Source organism: Aspergillus terreus, genomic scaffold (genome assembly GCF_000149615.1).
Source record: "Aspergillus terreus NIH2624 scaffold_12 genomic scaffold, whole genome shotgun sequence".
Classification (NCBI taxonomy): domain Eukaryota; kingdom Fungi; phylum Ascomycota; class Eurotiomycetes; order Eurotiales; family Aspergillaceae; genus Aspergillus; species Aspergillus terreus.
This window is the reverse complement of record NT_165935.1, coordinates 953,362-976,292: the sequence shown is the minus strand read 5'-3', so window position 1 is coordinate 976,292 and position 22,931 is coordinate 953,362. Positions and strand designations below refer to the sequence as shown.

Below are 22,931 nucleotides of genomic sequence, written 5' to 3'. Positions count from 1 at the left end.
TTTTCTTCGTTGTCTCCTATTCTGGATCTTTACTTCTTGTAATTTTTTACTCCTTCTACTCTTTGGCTGCTGCATTTTCTAGCGGATTTGGACGTTCCTGGGATGCGCTCTGTTACTTCTTATATGATATCCATGTCGTTGACCTGAATCAGTGATACCTCTGTTTGACTTGGGAATGATACCTGAACACTACAGTGTATACAGTGCTGGCCTTGTAAATGAGGATTTTTCTGGAAGAATTGTATAATATAATTTATCTTTGTGGTGCTGGAAATGTTGATCGTAAGTGCGTAGAGAAATTGGCTTACCCCTAGTCCATACATTCCCCACGTCGCCGCACCCAGAACTTCCTCCGCGCAGATCTCCAACCGCAACTTCATCGTTCCCCTTTCTCTCTCTCTTCTCCCCCCATTCCTCTCCGTCCTTTCCCTCTCACCTCCCTCCACAATGCTCTCTGGCATTCTCATCTTCAATCAGAAAGGCGAGAATCTCATCTTCCGCGCCTTCCGCAATGACTGTCGTCCGCGTCTCGCGGACATCTTTCGCATCCAGGTCATCTCCAACCCGCAGGTCCGGTCGCCGATCTTGACGCTGGGGTCGACGACATTCAGCCATGTGAAGCACGAAAATATCTATCTGGTGGCCGTGACGAAGAGTAACGCCAACGCCGCCCTAGTGTTTGAGTTCCTGTACCGGCTGGTGATGCTGGGGAAAAGCTACTTTGGGAAGCTCGACGAGGAAGCGGTGAAGAACAATTTTGTTCTCATCTACGAACTACTAGATGGTGCGCTTGTCCCATACTCTTGCCGACGATTTACGCGAAGCGCGCAATGGCCTTGGTCCCTGTCCCGCAACGTGGCTAACTCCTGACTCGCAGAAATCCTGGATTTCGGATACCCCCAGAACACCGAGACGGACACGCTGAAGATGTACATCACGACGGAGGGCGTCAAATCGGCCATCGCCAACTCACCGACCGACTCGAGCCGCATCACGATGCAAGCGACGGGCGCGCTGTCGTGGCGGCGATCCGACATCAAGTACCGCAAGAACGAGGCGTTTGTGGACGTGATCGAGGACGTCAACCTGCTGATGTCGGCGACGGGTACGGTGCTCCGGGCGGACGTCAACGGGCAGATCGTCATGCGGGCGTACCTGTCGGGCACGCCGGAGTGCAAGTTCGGGCTGAACGACCGGCTGCTGCTCGACAGCGACGGGCGGGGGCCGACGGGGGCGGAGCCGGGCAACCGCGACGGGACGATGAAGGCGACGCGCGCGGCGGCCGGGTCGGTGACGCTGGAGGACTGCCAGTTCCACCAGTGCGTGAAGCTGGGGCGGTTCGACGCGGACCGGATCATCTCGTTTGTGCCGCCGGACGGGGAGTTCGAGCTAATGCGGTACCGGGCCACGGAGAACGTCAACCTCCCCTTCAAGGTGCACCCGATCGTGCGCGAGGTCGGAACCACGCGCGTCGAGTACAGCGTCGCCATCAAGGCCAACTACAGCTCCAAGCTGTTCGCCACCAACGTCGTCATCCGCATCCCCACCCCGCTCAACACTGCCAAAACCACCGAGCGCACCAGCCAGGGCCGTGCCAAGTACGAGCCCGAGCACAACAACATCGTCTGGAAGATCGCCCGCTTCTCCGGCGGCAGCGAGTACGTCCTCACCGCGGAGGCCACCCTCACCAGCATGACCCACCAGAAGGCCTGGAGCCGCCCGCCCCTGAGCCTATCCTTCAGTCTGCTCATGTTCACCAGCAGCGGCCTGCTAGTGCGCTACCTCAAGGTGTTTGAGAAGAGCAACTACAGCAGCGTCAAGTGGGTGCGGTATATGACCCGCGCGGGGAGTTATGAGATTCGGTAAGCCTCCCCGGTTTCTGGTCTTTTTGAAATGCTGCTAACATCAGGCAGATTCTAGCTGGTCTACTGCGGGCCAAGTAGCCGGGTTCTCTTCAGATACATCTTTACATACATACCATGAGCTGGGTGTTTGGCGTTTTGCATTTGTATGTCGATTCTATGTGTGGATCATAATGTCGCGTGTATCCGTGTAGTAATAACGGGACGAAATAAGTGGCTCTTCTGTGGCGCAGCGGATCCGAGCAGTCACACAATGTGCTGATGAAGGAAGACAGAGTGGAAATATGTAGGCACGATACTACAGTAGTTACTTCGTGCTGCCCCAAACTACGTAGTACCGAACTTATCTAAAGTAGTGCTATAGTCCTGCGCCAGGCACCCAGCATTAGTACGAAGCTGATTCCTCACTATAACTGGAACACGGTTTTGAAGGTTTTTGAGAAGTATAGAACACTTTTTAGGAGCCCCTGAAACGTTGCCACCAGCATTCGTCGGTTTCTCCAGGATCAAATGTGTCCCTGTCTAGTTCCATCATGCTGCTGTGGCTTGATCACTGTGGTCGATCTGGACACGCTTGCCTTACAGCCTATAGCGTTCTGGCCTCCAGGCTGGTTAGGCCCTGTTCTCATGTAGCACCTCTCAGCCATACTGTGAACTCAGTAGTCACATCCAGCCTAGACAGTCATCATCTCGAACATTTTGAGGGCCTCTTCTAGGGCTCGCAACCTGGCCTCGATATCCCGCTTCCTGGACTGGGCTGAGCGCATGGCTTCAGTGACATCCTTGTCCTGTACTTTGCTCAGCTCTGCCTGGAGTGAGTCAGTGTCATCCTGGTCCTTTCTTGCTTCATCCAACTTCGTCTTGACTCTTTCAGCCTCCTTCCCAGCATCTTGTATGCGATCGCTGACTTCAAGATAGACATTCGCATCTGCGGAAACAGGGAAGACTGCACAACCAGTAGGACTGGCTTCTCCAACGTTCAGAATGCTAATATTCACTGGTGTCTTGCCACTGAGAGACTTGATTGCGGAAAGCTGAGCGGACACAGTATCGTGCGACATTTGATTCAGAGGTACGATATGAGCCACGCATTGATCCTTCACAGCATAGTCCGCTATCAGTGAGCGAATACCTTTCGAGCAGCCCAGTACCAGCTCATAGGCTGCCTCGGATCTTGGATCATCAAAAGACGGCTCATACTCCGGGTACTCGGCGATTGTGATTGAGGATGTGTTGTTGCCTGGTCTGCGCGGGAGCCTCTGCCAAAGCTCTTCAGTCAAGAAGGGCATGAATGGAGACATGAGTCGCAAGCCGGCCTCGAGCGTGGTGTATAGTGTGTCCATGGCTGAACGAGCTTCGCCAGGCGTGCCGTCTGAGATGATCACTTTCGAATTCTCTATGTAGATGTCGAACAGTTCATCGTACAAGTACCGGTAAATGATCTCGGTCGCCTTTGCGAATCCACAATCTTCCAGCGCCTGGTTGATTTGCTTTGCGGCTGTGTTCATTCTTGTCAGGATCCACTTCTCTGGCAGACTTTCTTTGCCTGTCAAAGCACTGCTCTCACGGGGAGCAAAATCATCGCCGAGCTTCCCTAGGACATATTTCGTGGCCTGGTAGATCTTATTACAGAATCTGCGATAGCCTTGCATTGTCTTCACGTCAAAATTGATGTCGCCGCCAGATGCCTGAGTGTAGTGGACGAGCGAGAACCGCAAGGCATCGGCGCCGACCTCAGGAATGCCTTGTGGGAAGGCCTTCCTCTGGTATCTTTCGGCATTCTTGACCTCGTTCTGGGCTAGGTTTCCTTCAAGTAGCTTCTGTTGGAGGTCATCCAGGCTGATGCCGTCAAGTATATCAATCGGGTCAATGACATTGCCGAGTGATTTTGACATTTTTCGACCGTCACTATCCCGTATCAAGCCATGGCAGAAGACTTCTGTGAACGGTACTTTGCCGGTCAGTTTGAGAGAAAACATGATCATACGGCTGACCCAGAATGGCAGAATGTCCCATCCTGTTTCCATGGTCGTGTTCGGAAAGTACTTTTCAAGATCCGACGTCTTGTCTGGCCATCCGAGGGTACTAAACGGCCAAAGCGCAGAGCTGAACCAAGTATCTAAGACGTCTTCGTCCCGCTTGAGAGTCACTTTCTTGCCAGGGAATTTCTCTTCTGCATTCTCCTGAGCCTCGAGTTCGGTCCTGCCACATACCCAGTAGTCATCGTTGGCATCATTCCCACGATCTTCACCCTCGATGGTGATGAAATATGCCGGTATCTGATGGCCCCACCACAGTTGTTGCGACAGGCACCAGTCTTGGAGGTTTCGCATCCATTGCAAATACTGTCGCTTCTGGACGTCTGGTCTAGTAACGAGTTCACCACTTTCAACCACATCTATGGCTGGTTTCGCTAGCAGCTCCATTCGCATCCACCATTGGGGCTTCAGCAACGGCTCAATAACATCTCCTGAACGACTGCATATCGGAACAATCATTTTGTTCGGCTCTTGCTTTGTATAAAGACCAAGTTTCTTGAGCTCCTCGACGACGCCATATCTTGCATTGAACCTCTTCTCTCCGGCGTAATGGCCAGCATTGCTGTTGAGAGTACCGTCCTCGTTCAGGATGTTGATAAATGGCAGATTGTGTTTCTTGCCGAGGTTAAAATCATTGTGATCATGAGCAGGGGTCAATTTGACTGCGCCAGTACCAAAATCCCTCTCAACATATTCATCGGCGACGATCCGCAGCTTCCTACCAGGTATTATCGGGCGTCGGGCAGTCTTGCCAACGAAGTCCTTATATCTCTTGTCCCGAGGATGGACAGCAATGCCAGTATCACCAAGCATTGTCTCTGGTCTAGTTGTTGCAACTTCAATTGTCTGCTCAGTGCCTTCGACTGGATATTTGAAATAGGTGAGGGTCCCAAATTCAATCTTCTTGTCGTAGCCAGGTACGGCAAGTTTCGTCGTTCCTTCAAGCTCTTTCTGGTCCACCTCGAGCGTGGACAAAGCTGTGGAGAGGCGGCATGACCAATGGACAAGCCTGTTGGCTCGATATATGAGGCCTTCTGGTGCAGTTGCACAAAGGTCTCCGTAACCGCTTTTGACAACTGCGCGTTCATTGTGAAGGCTTCCCGCGACCAGTCCACCGAGATGCCAAGTCTGCGCATCGTCTTGTTTATCTCCGTTCGGTAATCCTCCTTCCAGTCCTGGCATAACTGCACGAATTCAGGTCGACTGAAATCCTGCCTCTTGGACTTGCCGTTTTTGGGGTGTCTGGCGAGTCGCTTCTCGACAACGACTTGGGTCGCAATTCCTGCATGATCGCAACCAGGGATGTATAGCGTTGAGAACTGCCGCATACGATGCCACCTGATAAGGGTGTCTTCCAACGAGAGTGCCAGGGCGTGTCCAATATGGAGTTTGCCAGTCACCTATGATGATGGTTAGTAGATGGCAATGCCTTTGATACGTGGGTCCGTACATTGGGCGGCGGTATAGCAATCACATATTTGCCTTTTGGCTTGAGATTGCCATCCGCCTCTGTTTGTGGTTTGAACAGACCTTGGTCCTCCCAGAAGCTGTACCAGGCAGATTCGACGACTCTCGGTATGTACGCCTTGTGGAAGACACCATCCAGCGGTTTCAGTATCTTCTTCTGACCGGAAGGCGTCTCCTCTATCCAGTCTTTCGACTCGACAGCAGAAACACCTGGCTTCTTGGCCTTATGCTTCTTCGAGAGACCAGATTGTCCTTGCTGTTGCGCCTGTTGTGCCTGCTTCTCCTTCTTCTTGGCAAACTTTTCGAGCTTTAGCCGTTGCTTCTCGCTCGTTGGCTTCTCTGATCTCTGTGTGGAAGCCATATCCAATGGTGCACGCAAGACCACGAGATACGGACGATAGAAGAGTAGTAGCTCGATGTGAAGGGCAAAAGATGGCGAGGTGAATAGAGTCGGGGTGCAAGAGGAGGCTGTGGGAAGGCCGTCACTGACTCACTGACTAAAAGTAAGGGTGTTACAACGCCTCTCATTCTTTTCCTTTGCTTCATTTTTTACCCTCCTCCTTTTCTAGCTTGCTGGTGGCTACGTTTCTAAGGCTACTAGCAAAATCAATTTTTCATCTTTCCCTATGGGAAGAGTCTACTCGCTGCCCGCATGCTGGCTCCTCAGTGGCTGATGACTCCAAGCGGACGCCGATTTGGACATCCAAGTCAAGGCGTCAACTAGTTAGCCGCCAACGGCATTTTTCTTTATTCCTCTCGCTACGCCTCAAAATATCTATTCTATCATAATTCTCATCGCCATTGAGGCGTGCAACCTTGAAAACTCAAGTCTTAATCCTGCTCAACCGAAAACTGCACCCCTTTACCCCGTCACTATTAACACTCAGTTCGAGGAACATGGATCAGTAATTCTCAACCTGAGATGTCTGCTGGGGTTTGAGGCCAGGACACTCGGGAAGCCGCATGGCTGGCAGTGCCTAGAGCCTCATAACCAACCTTGAAGGACTCATTTTGATTCCCTACAGGCACGCCATGCGTACAGCTGGGGGTCACTTGCGCAGTGCTGTTGGCTTTCAAGCTTCAGAGTCCCAATGCAAGCTGCGTGTTGCGTCCGAGCACCCCTGGTTTTGATATGTATGGTTGTGCGGCTTTCCCCCCCACAACGGAACGGATTGCATCGCACCGCATCACCATGGCTTATATGCAGAAGAGTGGTCGTCGAGGGCGGTGGGCGGTCAAAGTTACGGGTGGAAAGGCGGCCGTTTCTGGCCTCCAAAGCGGTCATTTTCGGCGTCAATTTCACAGGTGCTCATGTTCTAGTAATTTTATGCACATAAATCCCTGTGTTAGACAGGGCTGTATTGTCTTAACCGCCGACCCGACCATAAAGCCAGATGAATACTACGTGCGTAGTTTCTGTAGGAAGTGCACAATGCATTGTGCGCACGTATAGAAACTACAATAATTGCACGACCATGTCGACAATGCACTGCACAAGCAGATCAAGCTCCACTCAAGTGCACCCTTGCATGGTTCCCATGGAGATAAGATACGATCTACAACACTTATCGACAACTTTAATCAATCCAGAAGATCCATTCGATGAGAATGCATAGTAACAATAAGTATACACATGATCATACATGAGCGACACAATCCAGTGTGAGCAGTCCCAAGCCACAGGCATGTACAGATATTAAGAACAGGGTAATGAAAAGAATCATCTCAACACAGAAGAGATCAGAAGAAAGACAGAATCGAAAGAAAACACACGAGTAGTAATACAGCACGCGCAGACGTAATCCGCGACAGATCCAAAAGAAAATGGTCCCGTGATATCCCATAGAGTACATGATGAAAAGTCCGCCAATATTGCACATAACAAAGAGATTACAAGAAGAAAAGAAAAGAAGAAGTACATCGAAGAGTTCATTGCAGCCAGCTCTCGTTGAGACGGCCGCGGACCATGCGCCGGCCTCGTCGCAAGCCGACGTTGCCGTCGCCAACGAGAGCCTGCCACCGGCGCCCGACACTGGCATTGTCCTTGCCTATTCGTCGGGCGCATTCGTCCCAGTCGCGCTGGGATAGTTGGAATTTTTCCAAGACGATCTGGACCAGTCGCTGGTCATCGTCGGTGGTCCAGCCGTCGTCCGACGCGACGGGCTCGTCTGCCTCTTCGATAGACGGCAGCGCCGCGTCGGGGTCGAACGACGGCGCGCGATCATCACGCGTGTTGGAGTTCTGTTTCGTGAGATGGGCGGGTGACGGAGGTGATTGTGTGGTGGGCGGGGAGTGGAGGGAGTAAAAGTCGGATTGTGACAGACCCAATGGTAGGTCGTACGGGACGTGTCGGCGACGCTTGGGCGTCGAGAATCTGTGCCGCGCGAACGTTTCCATCTCACTAGAGGTATCTTCATCGAGGTCTCCTTCGAAGCAGTCGCGTCGTCGTTTGTTAACGCCGCGGGAGGGTGTGGGAGAGGGGTTGACCGCTTTGGGCGTGCGCGACCGGCCAGGAGTCGCGGGTCTGATATGGAGGGGGCTTTGGAGGCGTTGCGGCTTTGCGCATCGCGGAGACGGTGCCGGAGATGCGTTGAGGAGGGATTGTAAGGCGCGACAGGTACCCAGGAGCCCGTTTCTGGAGGGGAAGTCGTCGTCGGAGGGAGGAGGCGTGGAGAATAAGCGACTGGGGGTGAGGCGCGACGGGCGGCGCATGTCACAGGGGAGCGCGGAGGGGAGCAACATGGTTGCGCAGGGGTATATAGCGAGCGGAGAGGTGTAGTGGAGGGTATATGAGATGAATGATTGATGCGATAGGATCGACGGATTGTGTTGTGGCGGGCGATCGATGGAAGTTTCGCAGGACAGGTTTTGTGCGTCGAGGGTGCGCGACGGCGCTGTTTGCGCCGGAAGCGGTTTTCACAAGCTGAGGCGGAGATATCGAGTCAAGAACGAGCGGTGGTGTAATCCGAAGAGTAGCGCTTCGATATCGACCAAATCCGGAGGATGCGACGAGTGAAGGGGAAGAAGACGGATGGGTTGGGGTGGATGGTGTGAGGATGTCAGATGGGAGGAGGACGCGGGAGCGATAAGTTTAAGAGCCGGACGGAAAAGGATGGCCGTTGGTGGTTGCCTCCCGTTCGGTTACCGCAAACGGCCACCACTCAGTCTGCAGAAACACGCCAATGCAAATATAGTCAATAAAGACCCTCAGTGCAATGAATGAACAGTTTGAAGTTCAATAAAGGACATTCCACAAGGCAAAGAAATCAATCTGTCAAACTCAACAAAGAATGGCGGGGTGATTGCTTCCTTTGCTGGCCTGCTCTCTGAGACGGATCTTGCTCTCCTTGACAGGGGAAGGAATGCGACTATATGAGTCTTCAGACGAACTCCTCCTATCGGTAATGGAAAGGAGCACCACTATATCCCCATCTACTCCACGTCGCCCCTCTGGTGGGTGGTGCGGTCCCGGTAGTGAGACAAGGAGTCAAAGAATCGACAAGAGGGATGCACCATGCAAGGACATCTGATGGCCGCAAACGCCGCCACAGATCCCTCCCACGAGACTCGTTGGATTTGTCCCCTCTCTGAATCAGTCGTCATCCCAGCTCGTGGTGGCTCTAGTGACCTCCTTTGGGCTTGGACTCTTCCTGGGTGGAACTCGCTCCAGAGATCGGCTTACAAGCCGGGTGGCTCGGTTTTCACACATCAAGGGTGAATCCTATTCTCCTATCTCCTCCCTGCAGGCGACAATCATGACGTCCAACAGTTAGGCCCGTGCTGCGCCGCGGTTCGACCGCATGGTACCTGCAATGCACGGTAATTCCGGTCTGCAGCCTGTGTTCCTTGCTCCGGGATCGGGGTTTTTTTGATCTCGTTCCTCTATGCGATATTGCTCGATGTTAGAGTAAATGAGATGAAGCTATGGAAAGCACCTTTATTGGCCATTTTGCGGCCGGCCAAACCCTTCGAAATGTGGTTGGGATACTGTCTTACTGTAGAATCTATACACCTGGATTCCTCCCACTTTTCGCCCCAGGAACCCAGGGCATGAATAAATCCCCGGTATCCCAACCCTCTCGAGCTGGTCGCTACATAAAGGCCGTCCTCGTCCCTCGATGTTACCGTCCTCAATTCCTGTTGGCCTCAATCTATACAAACCGCACCATTCCCAATGCGGTTATATTGGCTGTTCGCCGAGATGAAACGCGAACGCGTCGCGGTGCGCGTTCGCTTCGCGGTGGTCGACACGCGCGTGTCCGCCAATGGCAATGCTCGTTGCACTCCGCTTACTTGCCTATATGAGTTAGGCTATTCATCTGACCTCCACAAGCCCTAAGCCGGGATACTGCGGAGGATACAATGGCGTAATAATGGAGTACAGCCCAAAGACAACGAGCACAGGAGTAACCATCCCTGTACAAGGCCAGGAAATATCCCGAAAAAACGGGGTGGCTAGATGTCTATCCTCCTATCGCTCGATCTTATCAGCGCTTCCACCCCGCCTCCTTGCGTTCGGCCCTGTACACAGGGCCTCAAATGCCCACATTCCACTCGAAGGCGCAGACACTTAGGCGGCTGAGTTGAGCATACGGAGTACGCGGTCTAGAGACGTTTCTTCGGGTGGCGCAGGAGTCTCTTGGTTTGTCCCTTTCCCCCTGGTGTGGCCTGATAGCCCCTAGACTTCATGTGTGGCGCGGTCCTGCCACCCCTCGTTATGGACGCCCACGCCCTCGGGCAATTCGGGGTCCTTGCTTGCTGCGAGTGGCCTGACTGCTTGCTGCACCCTCTCCAAGGCTGCATTATCTCGCAGATGACGGCTATGAAATTCTACGAGGATGCCAGGAGTCGCAATGCAGTGTGCGTTTTCTTTGACGGCATATAGATCATGTTCAGGTGTAGACAACGTCAGTTTTCTGCACACTTCCCATTCTTGAACAAAGGAATCCATAGATGCTCAAAGACTCGTGCCGCGTGCTCTCTGGCAGATCCAGACCATGGCCACGGGGCAGGGATCCCCCTCCGCCATAGTCCTTGAAAGGAAGAAAGTCAAGCGATATGCCATTGGCTGCTGAGGAACACAGTCCGAGCGATCTGAATCATACTCGCGAAAGGCTTTCCGGTCTTTCTCCGGTCTCCTTCGATGTGGTCACTGATTCCCAGCCTCCAGGTGGAGTTACACCGTCGGCACGCAAGGGATGCCGCGCAGGTGCATCTGCGCCCAAATCCGCCGAATGTCGATCATCCCATGAATAACGGGTATGCAAATCACTCACTGGCTGTCTACGCACCAATCGCACTTGAATGTCCTTTGAACACCACCGATTGGAATGCAAGATCTTCTCCGGCTTGCTTCATTGTTCCAGCCCTCCGGAACTATAGTCAAATGTATCTCCCGTTCATGCCTGGCGCAGATTGGTCTCAAGATTCCTCAATGAAGCACACCACGTTGCTCGTTCTTTATTCTCTGAATGGTGCGAAGACTCTCGTCCATCTATACCCTATCGGGATACTGCAACGATCGCAATGACAAATCGGGCTGGAGAACGCGTGTAGACAATCACTCGATGGAAGTCTATTCTTAGACTGTAGTTGGGACCTTGGACCAGTAATCACTGTCGAAGTGTGTCATAGTCGGAAGTTCATGGACATCCCTGGCTTCCTTGTACAAGACCCTTCCCTTTTCCGGATGAGCAGATACTTACCACCAAGAACGCCGATTGGTAGTCTACAAGATCAGGCAATATAGTTGGATTTGTCTGTGTCATTCAGACCTGTCCATTGTCCTGTTGCACAAGGATTCAATAGACTGACAGTCCTTGATGGCAACTAGGGTCATACAATGAGGCCGTGACCACACATGTTTCAGTCCCTCTCTTCCATCCCGGGTCTACTCCCACCCTGTCTTTGCTTCTCTGGCGCGACCTTGTGACCGGAGACAGGGAGTGCCTTCGAGCCCTTTTTGCCATTACCTGGATATCCTGTGCCAGAAGGTTTCACTACCAGTCACTTGTTACGTAGGTATCTTCCAAACCGTACCCAGGTTGAAGAAGTAGCAATCAGATCTTATTTTTCTCATGCCTAGAGAACTAAATAATAAGTCTCGCAGTTGGACACTCGACGCTAGAAAACATTCAAACTGTGAAATAGCCGCTGGATCATCAACCCTGACACCCTCTGGATCCTTACACGAAATCTCCGGTTCCGTATGAAACATGCTGACTTGACCTGGTGATATTGTCAATCACCTCGCGGGCCTCCTGCTCTATATAAGCACACTCAGTATTGCAGCTTTCGCAGGAGTCGCTCCTCATTTCCATGCTAGCGCTATCCTCCCGATGGTACCCTGAAGTCGACTGTTCATACTCCACCCAGCTGTCCGGCATGCGACCAGTATGGAGATTTGTGGAAATGGCACTCTCATCCATATCGAATTCCAAGGTGTGCAAACCGACCGAATATTGGCTGCCCATATGTGGCCTAGCCTGCAAGGCGTCTGTCTCAACATTGCCCGCTCGATTGTATGGTGGAAGTATTGGGTCAGAAAGTGTAGATGACGCGGCTTGAGATGGCCTGTAAGAATACTGGGAATCAAATGGTTCCGATGAAGGGCTTCCCACGTCATTAAAGGCCGGAGCAAGAAGTGGTCTCGGGTTGTTTTGCCGGCGCCGAGTGCCTAGGTTGTCGAGATCTATTATGAATGGTTCCTTGCGGGGCAAGGGTCTCCAATCTTCAATCGATTGTCGATATACTCCTTCGAAGATCCTCGCATGATACTTGTTGGTAAACCAATCATGCCGAAGCGCCTCCTTCGCAGACATCCGCATTTCCGGGATAACGATGAGAAGCTTACTAACGAAATCGTAGGCTCGGGGACTGACGCCGTGGTCTCTGAGGTTTTTGTCGACATTGTCATAGTTCGTCTCCATGCTCAACTGCGGTGAGCCCCCCTTCTTGGGTGCGAAAACAGCCTTGGAACCCGTCAGGAGGAGGAAGGTGAGGCAGCCCAGTGACCACATATCTACTTTCTTCGTATATCCATTCTGACCGCATCGCAGTATCTCTCTATTTCCTGTGTCAACTAGATTCTGTTGTTGATTTGACGTCTAGGTCACTTACGGCGCGCTGTAGTCGAATGTGCCGACCATCGTAGACATTCGTCCAGAGGCAGGCTGCACTATTTTGGCACACCCAAAATCAGAGAGGATAACTCTGGAACGAATATCGTAAGACGTTATGAGGATATTTTCCGGCTTCAGGTCCCGGTGGACGATATTTTGATCGTGCAGATAATCCAAAGCAACTACCACCTGCCTGGTTAGGACCGCAGTATGGCATTCGTCCAGTTTTCCCTTAAATTGCAGAAACGAAAGCAGGTCGCCTGCTGGAGCAAGCTCTTGAACAAGATATCTGCTGCTAGTCAGTAATACTGCATTTCAAACGGAAATGTTGACGGGCTGACATTGTGTCTGAGGATCTAAATACTCGTTGTATTCCGATGATGTTTGGCTGCACACGTATTAGCCCATGCGGCGAGATTCACCATGCGGAAGACGTACATGACAGAGACCATGGAGAATATCGGCTTCGCAGATGTAGGGTCGAAGTTTTTCCTGGGCCTTTCTCGCAATCTGCTCTCGGACAGCCAAGGCCCATCCTGCCGTCCGTGGGGTAACATCCAACACCCTCGACTGTACTTCTGCCATTCGAGCGTAGATTCTAGACTTCGCGGCTTGTAGGTCGATTATCTTGCAGGCGAATTGCTGCCCGGTCGCTTTGTCGTACGCCATATGCACCTTTCCGTAACCGCCCGATCCCAAAAGGCGCGTTGTGATTTCGTACTCGTCCTCGAAAGTCTGTGAAGCGTGATCAGCACGATGTTCGCGAAGTAGGGACGTGGGGGGGCTACATGCCTTCATCTCATTGGATTGTAAGGGATCAAATCCGTATCCTTCGTAACCGCTCTCCGAGTTATACCGCATGATGATCGACGGCAACGTCAGTATGTCTCCGTCACTCAGTATGCAGACTCCAGTCTGTCTGGCCATCCGATAGCCGTTCCACCGAGTACCATTCGACGAGAGATTTTGGGCATACACGAGTGGCGCAATGTCGTCGGGATCCCCGTCATCAAAGAGGGCTGTGTAGATCCGTACGTGCAAGTGGGATACCTCTAGACTGTCTAGCACAATGTCACTTCGCTCTGGTCAGTATGCTGAACCAGTGCCGGGGAACGATTAGTGCGAGTTATTGAGACGTACCAAGTGGCTTTCCGACCTATCAGTACCTCACGACGACTGTAGATGAAAAATGGAGCGCCCTCGCTTCCGGTTTGAGGGTCCACCGGAGTGAGTCTACCGACGATGTACCCCGGATTCGGATGAGAGATCTCCGAATAATCGATCATTGTCTCTAAAGACGATGCAATGGATGCACGGTCCAGGTGAGAATAATGAAATTCCGGAGCTCAGTTATCCGGGGGGTGATGTTGGATGGTTGGAAACTAGGTCGCAGAGAAGTTGGAAGCTGGAGTGCGAAGATATCTCAAGAGGGAAAGTGTATGAGATTCGCGACTCGGAAATTTCAGCACCACCATTGCCGTCAGTATCTCATTCATGATTCAACTTTCACAAAGATCTCTTCTCGTTCAGAACAGTGCCGATCCGACTCAATTCGACTCATGATAATTACTATACCTACGTCACCGCATTCATCCCATGGGTTTCCAAAGTCCTTCCCGCAACTTCATCGCCCTTGCATTCGTCGTATGCGCTCCTCGGCCGCTCTAGCTCGTCGCTCCCTCTCCAAACGCATTCGCATCTCTGGTGTCATTCCTCGCGTCTCTTCCTCCCTTTTCTCCTGGGCTGTTTTCTCAACAGCCCCGAGGGTCCGGCCGGCGGGCTTCCGTGCCTCCTGGGAAGCGACCTTGACTGCGTCCTCTTTCTTTAGCCGATCCAGTTCCGCCTGGCGGCGATTAGCCTCTTCCTCTTCTGCGGATTTGCGTTCCCGCTCCGTGCGGCTGTCGGCGTCAGCTTTAGATAGTGCAGACGGGACCTTGGTAGCCTCCCAGTTCCATTTGGACTCGCCAAGCTCGTGACGCGCAACCCGGAAAGCATCACGTGTGGCGCGGTCACCGGCCAGCTCAAACGGAGTTCTTCCTTCGCCATTCGTTGCGGTTGGATCTGCCTCTACCTTGGTCAGGAGAGCCAGGACCATGGCCGGCGAATTTAGATTCGCAGCGAGGTGAAGAGGTGTGGGCGCGCGGAAATTCTGCTGCGAATCGCGCGGTTGGAATGTGAACGAGGGGGGTATAGAGTTTTTTGACAAATAGGACACGAGAGCGGGGATCTTCGAGCGACGGATAAGGGCCTGGATTTGAGTCGTGTGAAGCATGGCAGCTTCATCCTCCTTCGACACCTTCGGCTTCTGTTGTTGAGGTCGAGGTGTTGATGGTTTGGATGCTTCTTGTCGCTGTTTCGCTTCGGTCGCGGCGAGCGCAGCCTCGTCAACCTGACTGACTTTCACGCGAGTGAGTTCCTTGAAACATCTCATGAGTTCACCTTGGGTGGCTCGGCGGGTACTAAAAGGGAATCCTCTCAGTCGCGGATCATTCTGTTTCATGACCTGTCCATCATAGTTTCCAAAAAGGATCCGTCTGTTCGTACTTCCGGTCGCCCTGACAAATAACAGCTGGGCATCGTCGATCATCTGCTTCCAATCCGTCAACAGCTCTCTGATCTCTTTCTCCAATGCGGCTTCGTTGTACCGTCTCAGGCTTGAACCGGCAGAGTGCGCAGCGCCTCTGGCTGCATCGCTAGCTGATTGTGAGCCACCCTGTTTGCGTCTGGTGGTGTAGCGGTGGAATGTCTTGTGCGCGATCACACGCGCCTGGCGTTCTTCGATGCCGCCTTGTCTTCGGTGGATCTCCGGGACCAGGGAAACAAGCATGGCCGCAAAGTGGCCACCTCCGATCATGCACAAGAATATATGTGGGCTGGATGGAGTCTGTTGAGGTTGACCGTCTCCCACCTGGTCATTGGTTCTCTGCGGGTTGACAGGGGCAAGTTGTTTCTTCCGCAGAGATTCAACCAAGTGTCGCGGCTCGTCCTGCTCTACATCCGAAAACAAGGCTCTATAAATGCCGAGTGACGTGTTCGGAGGCAGGAGAGGGCTGGAAAACCAAAACAGGGGATGTTTTCCAGACCTTGTTTTCGGTGATGTTTCTGCTTCTTCATCTTCATTCACCTGGGAGATCTTGGCCTGCCTTTTCAACAAGGCCGAAAGTTGCCCGCCATTGTCATCCTCATCGTCAGCTTCAGATGACTCAGACCCGGAAATAGATTCGTCTAGCTCTCCAATTGCCTTGTTAAACTGCACTTCGTCCAGCGTGGGGTTGCCTCGGAGCTGTGCCTTTAGATTGTATCGATGATGATCCGACCGGACATGGCTTCGCTGTTCTTGGACATTCAGGAATGAGACTTTGCAGAGGGCACAGGAAGTCGAGGAGGCAATTGCAAGGTCTTGTGCTGCTTCATATGGACTCTCTCGAGGGGTGTCGAGATTGTCTTGGACGATTGTGATCCCTTGTTCGTCGTTCTTTGTGGCTAGCGTCGTGAGGAGCTCCTGTGGAAGGTCATATACTGGCAGCACGAAGGGTTAGAAACAGTGAGAACATGTATGAGGATTGTTTACTCACCATACAAAGGCCTTTTGATAAGATCCTCTATTGTGTGTTTATCCGCTACCATATTGGATCAATGGCCGTATAAGGCCTTGTCGCGTTCACAAGCTGACAGATGTTGTATGAAAAGCGAATTGCTGCGGGGGGCAGCGGCAAAATCAAGTGTCAGCTTCACCGCCTTGGTCCGATGCCTAGAACTATCTGAGCTGGTAACAGTTAAGTAGTGTTTGGGTATCGGGTTGGGTTGTCTATGTTTGGATAGTGATAGAAGAGGGATAGTAAGCTGAAAACTGTTGTTAGGAGTCATTATGACTCACTGTGGCTATGGTGGCTCCATTCATGTGTCATCTGGTGGATATATATTTGGAGGACTCGTATAGTTAGGTAACTAGATATCAGGCTGATTTGTCATACATGCCTCACATCCAGAGTACCTAGGCAGTTAAAATTCCAGGGTCTGAATGACCTACGTCGTAGTCAAATTTAAACACTATCCATACTAATAGCTATCCGATTACGGCCCGTATGCTATCATATCTGCTTCTAGGATGATACCTACCAGTTGGCCAATGACGAGCCAAACGTTTTTAAGGCAACGGACGACTCAGCCTGGAATGCAATGCCACACAATTGCAGCATAAGATGCAACTCTTATGGCTGTTATCTTGGCAAGATATTGACACGGCATAAAGCCAACGCCTACGAAGAGGTTGATGGACAATGAAGGAACTGTACAGAGGTTACCCCAGAGCACGTGCAGAGCAGCACAACGGCATTACATCATAATTGGCCAAGGCAATGCTTAACTCACTATGTACCTAGTAATTAGGTGCTACATATCTTGTGGGAGCTGGTACTGACTATCGGCACCCTGGTCTATATCAGGGGGAACTATGGCTCTTATCCTCGTATATGCAGTGGGGATTGACTGCTGCGTCTCTCGTACGAGAATCTTTCAGAGAGGAGCGGCGACTAGTATGTCAGCTTTTGCACGGCTTCGTTAACTCCGCAAGTTGCCAAGAGCCTGCCATCGGATTATGTCATAGCAAAACCGGACTGCTGTGAGGGACCGAGTCGATGCTGTTGACGACAGTAAGGAGGAAACCAGAACGGACGGGACCATAACAAAAAAAAAAAAAAAAAAAAAAAAAAATCTTCGTGTTCCTCGCGTAAAATCACCAGAATCCTCCCATTTGTCTGGGACCGGAGTTAGTCCAGCAATCTGTCTTATGCCGAACCGTCGGGAGTTAGACCGGGGTTTTACTAATCAACCTGCAGCGATCATCAACTGGACGCATTTAGCCTGTCGCCGCACGTTTTCGCTCTCTGACCGCGACCGTCCTCGATTGATAACCAACTCACGGCCTTTCCCTCCCCTCCCCCCTTTTCCTTTATGGGTCGCATCACCCGGGGATATCGTGGTTGAGGTTAAAAGATGCTTGATGGCAACTCCCAGGCGGTCCTAGGGGATTCTGGCCCCGGATCGCTACTATCGTCTCCTCCGATCCCAGCATTCCAACCTGCAAAGTCTCAGCCCTTCTGTGGAGACGTCGAGGGCTGGGGTCCCTTGAGCAGATTTCGATTCGATTTGACACCATGTTTCCTGGATTTGACTGTGGCAATCGTTGCAGGATGGGGGATCATTATGGGGGCCGGAGCCCTCTGGTTCTTGCTCAAGAAGCGGATTCCTCAACCGGTCTCAAAGAACTGGCATTTTTACGCCAAATTGGTGAGCTGTCGATTCCCCTGGCTCCCTTCCCGGCTCAGTCATTAACTGGAGGCTTTCGTGGCCGGTGCGTAGGTTGTTCTCGCCGCTTTGATGTTCACCACCGCTCTACAAGCTGCGATCCAAGTCGAAACCTACACGAAAATCTGGATCGCTGATTTCCGGTTCTGGAGCTCGGTCATTGTTTTCGCCTCGCTTGGTGTGATCTTCTCGGTGCAGTACTACGAACACTGGCGCAGCAGGCAGCCAAACGGCGTCGTCCTTTTCTACTGGCTTTTCTTCGTCATCGCTTATGGGGTGAAGCTGCGCTCGCTCGTTGCACGAGGCGTGTACAAGGATAACCTACCTTACTTCGTATGCTTTAATGTGAGCCTCGGCCTGGCGATCATCGAGTTCGGCCTGGAGTACCTTGTACCCAAGAAGCAGAGCGCCTACGACGCTCTGGGTGACGAGGATGAATGCCCGTATGAGTACGCGGACATCTTCTCCGTGCTTACGTTCAGCTGGATGACCCCGATGATGAAATTTGGATACAAGAATTTCCTCACCCAGGACGACCTGTGGAATCTTCGTCGCCGTGACACAACCAGCGTCACCGGACAGACACTGGAGGAGAAATGGAACGAAGAGCTGGAGAAGAAGAAACCGTCTCTGTGGCTGGCGCTGTTCAAGGCATTTGGTGCACCATATCTGCGAGGCGCCATTATCAAATGTGGCAGCGACGTTCTCGCTTTCGTTCAGCCTCAATTGTTGCGTGTCCTGATCAGCTTCATCAGCTCCTACCGTACAGAAGAGCCGCAGCCGATCATCCGAGGTGTTGCGATCGCCCTTGCGATGTTCCTCGTCTCGGTGTCGCAGACCATGTGCCTCCACCAGTATTTCCAGAGAGCTTTCGACACCGGTATGCGTGTGAAGTCGGCGTTGACGGCTATGATTTACGCCAAATCTCTCCGCCTTTCCAGTGAAGGCCGTGCCTCCAAAACCACTGGCGATATTGTAAACCACATGGCTGTCGATCAGCAGCGTCTGTCTGATCTGACCCAGTTCGGTATGCAGCTGTGGTCGGCGCCGTTCCAAATCACCTTGTGCATGTTGTCTCTGTACCAGCTCGTTGGAGTCAGCATGTTTGCTGGTATTGGCGTGATGATCCTCATGATCCCGTTAAATGGCATGATCGCTCGGATGATGAAGAGACTTCAGCTGGTGCAGATGAAAAACAAGGATTCGAGATCGAGACTCATGACGGAGATCCTGAACAACATGAAGAGTATCAAGCTCTATGCCTGGAACACTGCTTTCATGAACAAGCTCAGCCATATCCGTAATGACTTGGAATTAAACACTCTCCGCAAGATCGGCGCAACACAGTCGATCGCCAACTTTACCTGGCAGTCCACTCCTTTCCTCGTCTCCTGTTCGACTTTCACCGTCTTCGCCCTCACGGATAGCCGGCCCCTGACTACTGACGTGGTCTTTCCGGCTTTGACGCTGTTCAATCTGCTGACATTCCCGCTTTCGATTCTGCCGATGGTCATCACTTCCATCATCGAAGCCTCCGTGGCTGTCAACCGTCTGACGGAGTACTTCACTGCGGAGGAGCTACAGACTAACGCTGTCAAGTACGAGGACCCTGTGCCTCACGTTGGTGACGAGTCTGTCCGGATTCGCGACGCGTCCTTCACCTGGAACAGACACGATGGCTCGCATGTTCTGGAGAATATCGACTTCAGTGCTCGCAAAGGCGAGCTTACATGCATCCTGGGTCGTGTCGGCGCCGGAAAGTCCTCGCTTCTCCAGTCTCTTCTGGGGGACCTATGGAGAACCGAGGGCGAGGTTGTCGTTCGAGGCCGCATCGCGTATGTAGCTCAATCCGCCTGGGTGATGAATGCCAGTGTTCGCGAAAACATTGTTTTTGGACATCGGTGGGATCCGCAGTTCTATGAACTGACCGTCGAGGCCTGCGCCTTGTTGGACGACTTCAAGAACTTGCCGGATGGCGACCAGACTGAAGTTGGCGAGAGAGGTATATCACTTTCTGGTGGCCAAAAGGCTCGTTTGACTCTCGCAAGAGCTGTGTATGCTCGTGCCGACATCTATCTCTTGGATGATGTTCTCTCTGCTGTCGACCAACATGTGGGCAGACACCTTATCAACAGGGTTCTTGGACGCAACGGCCTTCTCAACAGCAAAACTAGGATTCTCGCGACCAACGCCATTCCTGTCCTGAAGGAAGCGGATTTCATTGGGCTGTTACGTAACAAGACTCTGATCGAAAAGGGCACGTATGAGCAACTCATGGCTATGAAGGGAGAGGTTTCTAATCTTGTCCGGACGACCATGAATGAGTCGGATGATGAGAGCAGCGGCAGTGGTCTTACTAGTCCCGAAAGCTCTGAGTCGGCTACTGTGGTTGAAAATGTTGACTCTGACATTTCGGATACGGAAGCTGAACAAGAATTTGGATCGCTTCTTCCCATCAGGTCAAGTGCTGGCCGACGAACCAGCACCGTCACTCTCCGACGTGCTAGCACCGCCAGCTGGCAAGGCCCTCGCCGCAAGCTTGGTGATGAAGAGAACGCATTGAAGAGCAAGCAAACCCAGGAGACGTCTCAGCAGGGCAAAGTCAAATGGAGCGTTTATGGAGAATATGCTAAGAACAGCAACATCATTGCTGTTGGATTCTACCTGCTCGCCTTGCTGGGTGCTCAAACTGCCCAGGTTGCTGGCAGCTACTGGCTTAAACATTGGGCGGATTTGAGTGATATGAACTTGCACCCCAACATCGGCAAGTTCATTGGTGTCTACCTGGCATTCGGACTTGGTTCTTCTCTCTTGGTTATCCTGCAAAATCTCATCCTCTGGATCTTCTGCTCTATTGAGGCGTCCCGGAAGCTTCACGAACGCATGGCCTTCTCTATTTTCCGTTCCCCCATGAGCTTCTTCGAGACGACTCCCTCTGGGCGGATTCTGAACCGTTTCTCGAGCGACATTTACCGCATTGACGAGGTCCTCGCTCGTACATTCAACATGTTGTTCGGAAACTCGGCCAAGGCAATCTTTACGATGATAGTCATCTCCAGCTCGACCCCCGCGTTCGCCTTGTTTATCATTCCTCTTGGATATGTATATCTCAGCTATCAGAAGTATTACCTGCGAACTTCTCGGGAGTTGAAGCGCCTGGACAGTGTCACCCGAAGCCCCATCTATGCTCATTTCCAGGAATCTCTGGGTGGTATCTCGACCATCCGCGCCTACCGGCAGGAAGATCGGTTCGCTCTCGAGAACGAGTGGCGTATGGATGCCAATCTCCGTGCCTATTTCCCGTCAATCAGTGCCAACAGATGGCTGGCTGTCCGTCTTGAGTTCATTGGATCTGTCATCATTCTGGCATCCGCGGTCCTCTCTATCATCGCTGTCGCGACCACCGGGATTTCGGCAGGAATGGTCGGTCTGGCTATGTCTTATGCCCTTCAGATCACCCAGTCATTGAACTGGATTGTTCGACAGACGGTGGAAGTTGAAACGAACATCGTCTCCGTCGAACGTGTGCTGGAGTATGCCAGCCTTCCAAGTGAAGCGCCAGATGTCATCTTCAAACACCGGCCGGCAATCGGCTGGCCGGCGCAAGGCGCCGTGTCCTTCAAGGGCTACAGCACTCGCTATCGCCCGGGATTGGACCTTGTGCTCAAGGACATCGATTTGGACATCAAGCCCCATGAGAAGATCGGTGTGGTCGGCCGTACGGGCGCCGGAAAGAGCTCTCTTACACTGGCTCTTTTCCGCATTATCGAGCCCACTAGTGGCAGCATCAAGTAAGACCGCTTGCGCAATTTCCCCCTTTCTTCGTACTAACATCGGGCTACGCAGCATCGACGGGTTGAATGTGTCTACGATTGGCCTGTTCGACTTACGTGGGCGACTTGCCATTATTCCACAAGATCCTGCGATGTTTGAAGGGACTGTACGCGACAACCTGGACCCTCGACATGTGCATGACGACACCGAACTGTGGAGTGTGCTCGGTACGTTGGGCCCCAATTGCTGCATAACGAAAACGCACGGCGGTTGACTGACTCAATTTCTTGCAGAGCACGCACGACTGAAGGACCACGTTGCGAGCATGGAGGGCCAGCTGGATGCTCGAGTACAGGAAGGAGGTGAGTGTCTACGTTCGCACCATCCCTTGCAGGAGTTTAACTAACACGACGATAGGATCGAATCTCAGCCAAGGCCAGCGCCAGCTGGTGTCTCTTGCACGGGCGCTATTGACACCTAGTAACATCCTGGTACTGGATGAGGCAACAGTCAGTCACCCTTGCCACACCGAGTTTTGTCCCTCGTTGGAAAATTTGTTCCTGTTTACTAATGTGTGCATAGGCGGCGGTGGACGTGGAAACGGATGCATTGCTTCAACGCACGTTGCGCAGTAGCATCTTCCAGGATCGCACGATTATTACCATCGCCCACCGCATCAACACGATCATTGACTCTGACCGAATCGTGGTGCTGGACAAGGGCCGTGTGGTTGAGTTCGACACCCCTGCCGAGCTGATCAAGCAAGGCGGTAAATTCTATGAGCTGGTCAAGGAGGCCGGGTTGCTTGACAGCGACGGCAACGCCATTGTGCAGTGATCCATGCGCGTGCTCCCTCTCGCGGAGGCACGCATGAGTGGCGGAGGGTGCGTGCAGAGCATATTCTAGACTTTGAAGGGGAACCGTGGATGACCACCGCATCCTAGCTGAACCTATTTCTACCTCATGGATGGCACCTGAAATCTCCCGCGAGTCTGTGCGCACGCAGAGGGGATCGGCCCTACGCGGAGGCCGAGATTCATCCGAGGTCATGAGCGAGGAGATGTCGCAGATCTGGCTCTAGACTCGGCGGGTTGGCCGATATGGGTTGGAGAAAGGAAAAGTTTGGTTCCTACAAAAAAGTACAGGTGTTGATATTGATTTTGTGTGAAAATCTAGTTATTCTGTCTTGTCTATAGTCAGCGCATCGCCATACACATACATAGTAATGAAGAAGTACTGAGAGGCGCGGGAAGTCCGGTTGTGATGTGTCAACAGTAGCGGTGTAGAAGTGAACAACATGACTGCACACCGTCCATGCAGCACCACGCCACTGTCTGATATTTTTAATCTCACCTCGCATA

The 22,931-nt window shown here is 52.3% G+C and overlaps 6 protein-coding genes across 6 annotated transcripts; 2 read left to right on the top strand and 4 right to left on the bottom strand.

The window, feature by feature from the left end:
* Window positions 1–447: 447 nt before the first annotated feature.
* Window positions 448–1,866, top strand: ATEG_08334 (AP-2 complex subunit mu; the record flags this gene model as incomplete). Its single annotated transcript, XM_001216955.1, has 2 exons — window positions 448–784; window positions 878–1,866. 2 exons carry the CDS (start codon window positions 448–450, stop codon window positions 1,864–1,866), a joined length of 1,326 nt encoding a protein of 441 aa, XP_001216955.1.
* Window positions 1,867–2,536: 670 nt separating this feature from the next.
* ATEG_08333 (valyl-tRNA synthetase, mitochondrial precursor) lies at window positions 2,537–5,729 on the bottom strand (the record flags this gene model as incomplete). Its single annotated transcript, XM_001216954.1, has 3 exons — window positions 2,537–5,085; window positions 5,232–5,301; window positions 5,352–5,729. The coding sequence occupies 3 exons, from the start codon at window positions 5,727–5,729 to the stop codon at window positions 2,537–2,539; spliced, it is 2,997 nt and encodes a 998-aa protein (XP_001216954.1).
* A 1,568-nt stretch (window positions 5,730–7,297) lies between these two features.
* On the bottom strand, window positions 7,298–8,110 carry ATEG_08332 (uncharacterized protein; the record flags this gene model as incomplete). The annotated part of the gene is made up of 1 exon (XM_001216953.1): window positions 7,298–8,110. The coding sequence occupies one exon, from the start codon at window positions 8,108–8,110 to the stop codon at window positions 7,298–7,300; it is 813 nt and encodes a 270-aa protein (XP_001216953.1).
* A 3,443-nt stretch (window positions 8,111–11,553) lies between these two features.
* Window positions 11,554–13,350, bottom strand: ATEG_08331 (serine/threonine-protein kinase; the record flags this gene model as incomplete). Its single annotated transcript, XM_001216952.1, has 3 exons — window positions 11,554–12,433; window positions 12,488–12,678; window positions 12,928–13,350. 3 exons carry the CDS (start codon window positions 13,348–13,350, stop codon window positions 11,554–11,556), a joined length of 1,494 nt encoding a protein of 497 aa, XP_001216952.1.
* Window positions 13,351–14,113: 763 nt separating this feature from the next.
* On the bottom strand, window positions 14,114–16,116 carry ATEG_08330 (putative C2H2 finger and ankyrin domain protein; the record flags this gene model as incomplete). The annotated part of the gene is made up of 2 exons (XM_001216951.1): window positions 14,114–16,008; window positions 16,065–16,116. The coding sequence occupies 2 exons, from the start codon at window positions 16,114–16,116 to the stop codon at window positions 14,114–14,116; spliced, it is 1,947 nt and encodes a 648-aa protein (XP_001216951.1).
* Window positions 16,117–17,484: 1,368 nt separating this feature from the next.
* Window positions 17,485–22,407, top strand: ATEG_08329 (ATP-binding cassette glutathione S-conjugate transporter YCF1; the record flags this gene model as incomplete). Its single annotated transcript, XM_001216950.1, has 6 exons — window positions 17,485–17,778; window positions 17,851–21,587; window positions 21,643–21,797; window positions 21,864–21,932; window positions 21,988–22,079; window positions 22,153–22,407. 6 exons carry the CDS (start codon window positions 17,485–17,487, stop codon window positions 22,405–22,407), a joined length of 4,602 nt encoding a protein of 1,533 aa, XP_001216950.1.
* Window positions 22,408–22,931: the final 524 nt, after the last annotated feature.